The sequence below is a fragment of the Rhododendron vialii genome, chromosome 2a (genome assembly GCF_030253575.1).
Source record: "Rhododendron vialii isolate Sample 1 chromosome 2a, ASM3025357v1".
Lineage (NCBI taxonomy): Eukaryota > Viridiplantae > Streptophyta > Magnoliopsida > Ericales > Ericaceae > Rhododendron > Rhododendron vialii.
Genome location: NC_080558.1, coordinates 15,265,867 through 15,275,680, shown reverse-complemented (window position 1 = coordinate 15,275,680; position 9,814 = coordinate 15,265,867). Strand labels below are relative to the sequence as shown.

At 39.4% G+C, this 9,814-nt stretch overlaps 1 protein-coding gene across 1 annotated transcript; it reads right to left on the bottom strand.

Annotated features, from left to right (window-relative positions):
• Window positions 1–6,138: 6,138 nt before the first annotated feature.
• On the bottom strand, window positions 6,139–7,009 carry LOC131317204 (putative F-box protein At3g10240). Its single transcript, XM_058346775.1, has 2 exons — window positions 6,632–7,009; window positions 6,139–6,471 (listed from the first exon to the last, which is right to left on the bottom strand). Exons 1-2 carry the CDS (start codon window positions 7,007–7,009, stop codon window positions 6,139–6,141), a joined length of 711 nt encoding a protein of 236 aa, XP_058202758.1.
• Window positions 7,010–9,814: the final 2,805 nt, after the last annotated feature.

Sequence of the window (9,814 nt, the reverse complement as noted above, 5' to 3'; positions counted from 1 at the left end):
TCATAAAAGACAAACAAAAGTACGAAAACAAAAATTTAAGAAGAACGAAGCCTTTGTGAATTGGTTAATTTAATTGCTTTGGGAAATTGGAGTCATTTCATGCGCTAGGAAATCATTAATTATCCTTTTCAATAATTTTCCAAGTTACACAACTGAAAGATCTTGCAGCATGCTTTATTTAAGAATTTAGTTTCCAAATTGCCACTGCAATATTTGAATATGAACTTGAAGAAATCACAGATTCCATGTGAAAGTTCTCCCCCTTCTTTTGGACTCTGTACTTGGAGGGGGAATGAAAGGTGGAAAGGCAGGCGCGATAATGAAAGGCAAGGTGGAAAGGCAGGCACGATAACGAAAGGCAGGCGCAAAAGGCAGGCAGGCGTGATAACGAGAGGCAGATAGCGTTGATTTATGCAATTGTATGGCGGATATGGAAATGCAGGAATGATGCAAATTTTTCTGGAAAGACATGTGATCATGTGTTTGCAGTGGCTATCCGGGATTCATCAGAATTTTTGGAGGCTCAGAAGTTAATTGGTCAACGTCGGATGCTTGAAGGGGCGGTCTCTAGGAGGAGTTTCAACGGTGGACACAACCAAATTAGGGGTGTTCAAGATTAATTTTGATGCGGGGATTGATGTCCGTGCTCGTCAAGGTTGTGTGGGTCTGGTAGTGTGAGGGTCGAATGGGGATTTCGTTGCTGCTAGATCTATGCCACTTGAAGGAATTTCTCTCCCGTTGGTCGCTGAAGATGGCAGCCAGAGAAGGTATTTTGTTCGTGTCAATGCTAGGCCTTAGCCGGATCCAGTTGGAGGGCGACTCCTTGAATTTGATTAGGATGATTAAGGGGGAGCAGATTATTCACCAGGATGTTGGGATTCTTGTGGAAGATACGAGTTTGGCGTGTAATTTTCTTTAGTGTGAGTTTAGTTTTGTCAGACGCAATGGTAATGGTGTAGCTCACTGTTTGGCTAGTGAAGGTTATGGAGTAGGTGTTTGCACGTGGGAAGCATATCCGCCATTGTGGCTGTCCACGCCTTTGATAAAGTATAGACATGCTCTTTGATAATTTCCTTATTTGTTTGATTACCAATGAAACTGGTTAACCTTTTGGCAAAAAAAATTTAAAAATCATGAGGATGTTGCATTTTTTTTTTTTTTTAGGAAAAGCTTACTAATTTTCTTGGTCCACAGAGAGAGTTAGTAGAAATTAAAGCAAAAGAGAAAGTTAGGCCCCGTTCCCCATGGCTGATTTTGGATGGCAGGCATCTTCGGGTGGAATGGGAATGTGATTCCAGAAAGATTCCTGCCACTCTAATACTGCCACTTTATTTCTTCCATTCAGTTGCAGGGCTTTCTACTTTTCAAATGATTGTTGGATGCATGTTCATTACAATTTTTATTAATGTTTCATTGTGGACTTTTTCCCCACATATCATGGTTCGGCCATCACATTCCACTTCGGTATATTAGCTTTTTTATTAAAATTGTATCTTTCCTTGAATTTTTAATATAGTCAGTAACGCCGTTTTGGTCACTTTTTCTGAAATTTTGTGGGATTCGCATCATTTTTTTGAGTTAATCATTTATCTTTTGATATACATAACGTAAAATGTGAAAAAAAAAATGACCAAAAACCCTTTATGATTAATGCAATCAGATGATATATATGCATTTGCTGAAGCACATTTACATGCTTTTGCATTTGCTGAAGCACATTCAATACGTGTGGAGGATTGGGAGATCAGACCAACTTTCACTGAAAGATGGGGTCCTGTTATTGATGAACGAATGAGATCCTCTCTTATTCAAAGCTTTTCAGAAGAAGAAGTCTGGAATGTGATGAAGTCATGTTATCGAAACAAAAGCCCTGGTCCTGATGGGTTGAACATGCTGAGCATAAAAAAAGGTTGGGGTTTCATGAAAAAGGATATTATGGATTTCCTTAGAGAATTTCAAAAGAACTCCAAGCTGCCAAGAGGAATCAGCTCATCATTTATAACATTAATCCCAAAGGTGGAAAATCCTACTGACTTGAAAGACTACAGACCTATCAGTTTGCTAGGATGTATGTACAAAATTCTGTCGAAGGTACTTGCTACCAGACTCAAAACTACCATTCCGGTGGTTGTATGGGCGAGATGCAATCTGCTTTTTCGGGAGGGAAAAATGTTCAAGACAGTATTTTGATTGCCAATGAAGTGTTGGATGGATGGTAAAGAAATAAAAAGCAAGGCTTAATCATCAAGCTGGATTTTTAAAAAGCCTTCGACAACCTCAACTGGGTACACATCCTAAAAATGCTGAACTTTATGGGTCTTCCTGATAAATGGATACTATGGATGAAGGAATGCATAAAATCTGCAAGGATTTCTCTATTGGTGAATGGCTCCCCCACAGAGGAATTTCAAATGCGCAAGGGTGTTAGACAAGGGGACCCTTTTTCCCCCTTTCTGTTTATTATTGCAGCTGAAGGTCTGAAATGGATGTTTAAACAAGCTGAGGCCCATGGTCTGATAAGTGGGCTGGAATTTGAAATAGATGGTCCAAAGATAAATCGTCTGCATTTTGCAGATGACACTCTAATATTTTGCAAAGCAACCTTGGAAGACATTCAAATGGGGAAGAGATTACTTGGAACTTTTGAAGTGAGGTTTGGCTTGAGAATAAATTACCACAAAACTGCCGTGTGTGGTGTGGGCGTCAAGGAGGCTGAAGTTCAATCTTTCGCTAATGCCCTCAAATGAAAAGCCCAATCACTTCCTATAAAGTACTTGGGAATGCCTCTGGGTGTCAGTCCGAGACTGAAGTCAACAAGGAAACCTGTGAGTGACAAAGTAAGAAAAAGATTGGCCTCATAGTAACCTCTCAAAGACAGGTTTGAGGGTAGACTAACTGGAAATTTAGTAAGGACTTTTCAATCCAAAGTTGCATCTATTATTAGCAACAATTCCTGGATGTGGCCTGGTAGGAGAAATCTAGTGGTTAAGAAAATAATTGATAGCATCCTAAGGGCACTTTCTCTATCAAGTCAGCCTGGCAAGGATTCAGAAAGCCTCATTCTGAAGTTCTTTGGTGGAAATTAGTGTGGTTCAAAAGACATGTCCCCAGGTGGGCTATCATTCAATGGGTAGCTGCTCGGGTAAGACTAAAATTAAGTTATTAAGCCCTTCCAAAATTAAGGCCTTTACACATTACCATCTCAGTTTTTATTGCTACATGGCTAGTAGTTTTAAGTATTTCTTCATTTGATCACTTTTACTGTTAATGCGTACATGGTTTAAAAAAGCCAGGATTGATCTTTCCTTTTACTACATTCTTGGAAAAAAGAAAACTAAATGGAGAAATACCGTAGTAGAGGGCCCAAACATAGTGAGAGAGTATGACTTGGTTACTGCGTGGAATACTCTTGGCCATATTTCTCTAGATTTTGTTAATACTATGGCTGTTTCTGTTTCTCTAATGGTGATTTTGAATCAATTTTGCAGGCACATGGAGTTCTAAATGCTGTTAGTTGGGGTATTATGATGCCTTTGGGATTTATGGCGGCAAGGTATCTCAAGGCCCCTGTCTCTGATTTGTCAGCCATGCTTTTAGACAACGAGATGGTTATATTCGCAACCATCGAGCTTCCCAAAAACACTATGAGCGTTAATCATGTTTGGCAAGACGGACCAGTCTCGGGTGAAAATCTTGGAATGCATGGTGTATCTGGAAACCACCTCCAATCCATGGGAAATCTGAATCTCTCATCAGGACAAGCCTCTGGGTCTCATGAAGGCAATTCAAAAACAAAACTGAAGATAGTAAGTTGATCAACCTTCTCGGTTTTTATTGCTACACGGTTAGTTGCTTTATAAGATTTGATATTAACGAATGGTAGCCAGCGTCACTTTTACTGTTTACATACATGAGTTAAAAACCAGGATTAATCTTTCCTTTTACATTCTTGAAAAAAAAGAAAGGTTAACTAAAGAACTTCCAGTAGAGGGCCTACAACAGTGAGAGATTATGAGTTGAGTACTGCATGGAAACATCTTGGTCATCTTTCTCTAGAATTATGTAATAGGAGCAGCCTGTTTCTTTTTCCTAAAAAAAGTAGCTTGAATTTCTTTAATGGTGATTTTGAATTAATTTTGTAGGCACATGGAGTTCTAAATGCTGTTAGTTGGGGTATTATGATGCCTTTGGGATTTATGGCGGCAAGGTATCTTATGGCCCTCAGACCATGAGCAGACCCTCTTTGGTTCTACACTCACGTATCTCTTCAGCTCTCTGGCTATTTTCTTGGCATGGCGGGAGGCGCAACTGGGCTTGTTCTTGGCAGCATGTCATCTGGAAATCATCATCCTTGCCACATGGGTATTGGGATCTCACTTTTTACCCTCGGACTACTTCAGGTATCGAAACTTATGCCATTCTTATCCTCTGAATGCACAATGCTATAAAATTTTCTACTCTGTAACTTGTATATGTCATGCTAACAAATTTCTTTATTTTGGGTTTAGATTTCTGCTCTATTTCTACGACCTGCAAAGGACCACAAGCGCAGACATATTTGGAATTGGTTACACCATCTCACTGGCTACTTAGTTCTTCTCTTGGGCGTGGTCAACATATGGGTAGGCTTTACCATTTTGAAGCTTGCAAAGGGATGGATGATCAGATATGGTTCTATCTCCGGTGCAATCATGCTTACCTTGCTGATTTTAGAAGTTCGGAATAAGATGACAAGAGATGGAAAGACCAATGGAGCACAAGTCAATGCAACTCCCACAAGTGCAGAAAACAAACTCGAGATCATGATTGTTTCGACATCATTATTGTTGTTGATGCCTATGCATTGTAAAAGATTTTGCTTAAATCCTAGTTGTTTTTTGTGTCTTCTGAGAAGAGTCTCATTCTTTGTGCTAAAAACATGAATTTGTTAAGCTTGGTTTTAATAAATTAACCCTGTTTTACATTATGCCTATGTTTTTGCCCCTTTTTTTTTTGTTAATTTGTATGATTTCCATTCATTTGTATCTTTTTCAGAATGCTATTTTCATATGCTCTTTGTTTCTGATATAAAAATCAGGTGATATAGACTTGTAGTAAAATGGAGAATTATTAATTAGTGGTGCTACAGTTCCCGACGGAGAAATCCCGACCGAATTCCTATGCATATACACACAAAAATTGAGTGTTTTGATCGACTACTTACACATGTCGGATGCCGTTGATTCTCGCGTGGACCCACTCGGTTTTTTTTTATAGAATTTTTGGACGGCTCCGATCATCCGTCCAGTGGCCAGAGTGGGCCCGGCGGGCCGTCGGGAATTTGGTCCGAATTTCCCCGTCAGGAACCTCAGACTTTTCGATTATTAATAGAGGGATAAGTGATAGTAGAAGGGTATGTATATGTTCGGTTTGTTGGAGGATATGAGAGAGGGCTTATGAGTGGAAGAACCCTCGTTATCTCGACTGGATGCTGACAATACATATCTTGTTCGCATGGTGGTTCTTCATCTCTCTCCTTCGAGATCGCAAATGGACATGGAGGAGATGTGGTTGGTTACCTGGAAAGGAGGAGGAAGGAGATCGAAATGGTGGAGGGGTGGTTGCCTGGAAAGGAGGAGGAAGGAGATCAAAATGGTGGCGGGGTGGTTGCCTGGGCCGGGGGAGGGGAAGGTGGTGCCTGATGGTTGCTGGGGCCGGAGCAGCTCTGGTGGGCGGTGGGGGTAATGTGCTTTAGGTTTAGTTTGATTTGCTTGTTGCATAGCAATAAAACAACTGGATATACAGTACAGCCGTAGCCACGAAATATGTAAAAGAGTAAGCATAATTGAAGTCATCCACAGCTACATTTACCATACCGGCTAAATGAAGAAAGAAATTACCACATTTCATCTTCCACACTTCCATTTCGAACTTCTGCTAATACTGCTGTCCATTGCCCAAGCGGTATAAGGATCATCATCTCGAACCCAATCATGGACGCCTGATCTTTTCTTGAACCCAAATCCATTTCTCATAGTCCTGTAATACCCAAAGCTCCTCCAAATTACCATCTAGGCGGTATCTATTGGCAACTGCCAAATGGCCATTAAGTTCTATCAGACGAGCCATGCATGAGAGACCGCTAGGAACTGAAATTACTCAAAATTTCTCATCTTTGAGGTCAAACGCCACCGTCACATCCTCCCCTGGAGTATGATTCTCCTCCAACCTAATTCTAGTGTTTCTCCAGAATATGACACCATCAACACAACGACTACCAGCACCAAATTCAAAGTGGAAGGGAACATCATCAAGCTTCCTCCATGAATGTGTGCCCAAAGTGAAAACTTCACACTCGTAGTCGTAGAGCTTGTCAAAGTCATCAAGCTCAGACTCGTAGTCGTAGACCTTGTCGTCCATCTCCTTGAAGCCATCAAGGTGGTCTCTTTTATTTTTTTTGATCGGCAAATCAAGGTGGTCTCTTTTGGTCCACTGTTCCACACAATTCATCCTCAACACTTTGTATTGTTTAGTGGAAGGATCAAACCCAAACGATAAAAGTGGGGTATCCTAACAGGTATTCTCATACGATATTAAACCAAAAGGGGGGAGGGTAACAAAATTCTTTGGTGGTTGGATTCGTGATGAAGACAGTTTTAGACCGCGCAAGCGCAAGAACCCTGCATATTAGGCCCTCGACAGACTGCTTCAAACAAGCATGTCCCATATCCCAGTCGGTGCGCAAGTGGTGGCCCGGTCCTCCATGGTAATTTGCCGAATAAAAATAAACATTTTTTCTGTGACAGTCAATTATGGAGATGAAAAGGTAGCGGCAGTCCTGTCTAGACTTGGAACAAGCGCAGTGCGAATGCACAAAAGAGGGGTCCTCAATCAGTAAACACCAATGCTTGCATATGCACTTGCATTGGCCAACCACCTTTGCTGGGAGTCTCGATAGAATGTCCACTAATATACCATCCGTCAATGAAGCAATTCCACTAGTAGTCATCAACATCCTCTTCTTCTTCATCATCAATTTCTATTATGTTTCCGAGTAACCAAAAGGAAGAATAAAATTCAAAATAGCCAGAAAGCAAACGGACACATAATAGAACGCAAAGCAAAAAGTTTTCATAATAAGCAGGGCAGGGGGTGGGGTCATAAAACAGAGAAACAGTCTCAATCTCAACTCATGCATCATTTGGGGGGGGTCTGGACTATGGTAAAGTCGTTTCGTGATTAAGCAAGAATCATGAAAGAGGGAACAGTCTATAAATCTCAAGAGCGGATCTCCAATCCTGTAATCAAACTTGTACTATTAAATCAAGGGATAACAAAGTTCGTGTCTTCTTCTCCAATCAAATATTGCTACAAGAGATAGTTGGGATAAGTTGAGCAATTTGCTATCGAAACGAAATAGAAAAAAAAACAAAAAACAAAAAACAAAAACAAAAACAAAAACAAAATAAAAGCAAAGATGGAGCATTGGTTTTTTTGTTTCCCCATCAAAGATTTTTGGTTATACGAACAGAGTCTAGAAATTAGCTGTAAACTATTTATAGGCCCATGAATCATAAAATCTGAATTTCACCACAAAACACATTAAACCCTAGAAACGGAATAATCAAGGGGTATTTGTTTTCTCTTACTCGAATGCGAAGATGAAAGCGGCAAAGGGCGGCGTACTGTCTGGGCGGCGTACTGTCTGGGCGACGCAACCTATTCTTGCGAAATCTATCGACGAACCCACTGGATTTGGTCGTAGAGCAGATCCCGGGAAAATATGCAATCGGTAAATATGCTGCGCGAGGGTAGGGTTTTCTCTCGCTAAGACACACAGAAAATACGCAATCGGTAAATATGAGCGGGGCCAACTTTTTGGGGCCTTTCGTTGATCGGGCGGGAAAGCAAGCAGGGACCTTCTCCTTCAATCTCCAGGTCTGGACTTCAGTGTTCAGTTGGAGTATTTTTAGGGTCTCTCTTTTAAGTACAGAATTCCCCTTCCAGGTTTGACAGTAATTTTTAACCCCTTGAGATTTAGTAATGCATTTCACTTACACCCAATTGTTTGAAATTCTAACATGTTTGAAATGCTTACACTGGATTGCGTTGATTGAACCCACTTCAGAATTCCACACAAATTATCAGACTCATTGAATTTGTTTAACACATTTTTTTAAGGGCCCCGCAAATTTAGATAGTAAAAATTTGACAAGTCAATCCAACCTTTGTTGATATTTGACTAAGCCAATTTTTTATGAGGATCCTTAAAATCAGGTTTTATAAAATGTTAAATGGCTTGAATCGTTTATGTGGGACTCCGAGATGGGTCTAACACAATTTAGTAAAAGCATTTCGAATGATTGGGTGTAATTGAAATGCGCCACAAAACCTCAGGGGGGTAAAAATTATTTTTCAAACCTGGAGGGAGAATCTGTACTTACAAAAAAACCTTAGTGACTTTTACCCTTTTTTAAAGGGCGCTGCTATTCGCAGCCCTCTATTTACTCCCATAGCCCGTTAAAAATTTTCAATTATACTCGACAGTTAGTTACCGAAATTGAAATATATTTTCAGCATCCAATTACCGAAATATAATATTTTTTCAACAGATGTTTACCGAAAATGCATGTTCGGCAGTTGTTTACCGAAAGTTGAACATATTTTCGACATGTAGTTACCGAAATATAATCTTGTTTTCAACAGCAATTTACCGAAATGTTATTTATGATTTTCAACAACCATTTACCAAAATGTAGTGGGCTACGGGAGAAAATAAAGGGCTGCGAATAGCGGCGCCCTTTTTAAATAGGGCGCTATTTACCGAAATGTAATATTTTTTTAAACAGCTATTTACCGAAAATGTATGTTCGGCAGTTGTTTACCGAAAGTTGAACATATTTTCGACATGTAATTACCGAAATATAATCTTATTTTCAACAGCTATTTACCGAAATATTATGTATGATTTTCAACAATCATTTACCGAAATGTAATGAGCTATAAAAGAAAATAAAGGGCTTCGAATAGCAGCGCCTTTTAAATATTTAGATAGATGTGCTTTCCCTTCCCGTAGTACAACTATGGATACACACCAAATATACATCATATTGAGTCATATTCATTTTGAGATTTCACATTAATGATTAGAACCGTTTAATTGTTTTAAAGATACTTTTTTAAGAGTTCTTAAAAAATTCAGCTCATTTAAATATTGACTAGGTATCCATTCATTCACTTTTTGTCTCTTCAAATTCAAGAAAGAAAATTGATAAGCTCTTCCTGATATTTGAATGAGTTTTTTTTTTTTGGGTTTTCTTAAAAATACATTTACACAAATCGAACAGCTTTGATTATTTGTATTTAAAAAAACCTATTGAGTGAGCGCACATGACCCCACGTGCCCCATTGTGCGTACATCACTGCTTGCATGCACGTAATTAAAAAGTGCGCTATTCCATAATGGGAAATATTTTTTCGGTTTTCCTAGACCCACAGGTAAAAAACCGAATGTATTTCACTTTGATATTAACCTTTGATCACTAGCTTGCTATTTTGATGCGTTTGACTGCTTTGATAATTGGCTCTTTTTCTTCTTCATCTTTTTCATTCGTTAAACCTAATCTACTATATTCCATGGAATTTGGGGAGGGGAATGGATGCAAATGGAGTAAAGTGCAGTTAGTGTCTCCCTCGTACTTCCATGCACATGGTCAAGGTTTGATAATTGGCTTTACGGCAGTAGTTTATTATTTCTTCGATTGCAAAAAGTCAAAGGAAGCTTTACATTTCATTATGATGGTTGATCTGCCTTGATAGTGTATCAGAGTCAAAA

Coding starts and splice junctions, on each gene's coding strand:
- LOC131317204 (XM_058346775.1), bottom strand. CDS start 7,009: ATGAAGAAGAAGAGGATGTTGATGACTACTAGTGGAATTGCTTCATTG. Junction 6,472..6,631: donor CGCTTGCGCGGTCTAAAACT/GTCTTCATCACG, acceptor TGTGTGGAACAG/TGGACCAAAAGAGACCACCT.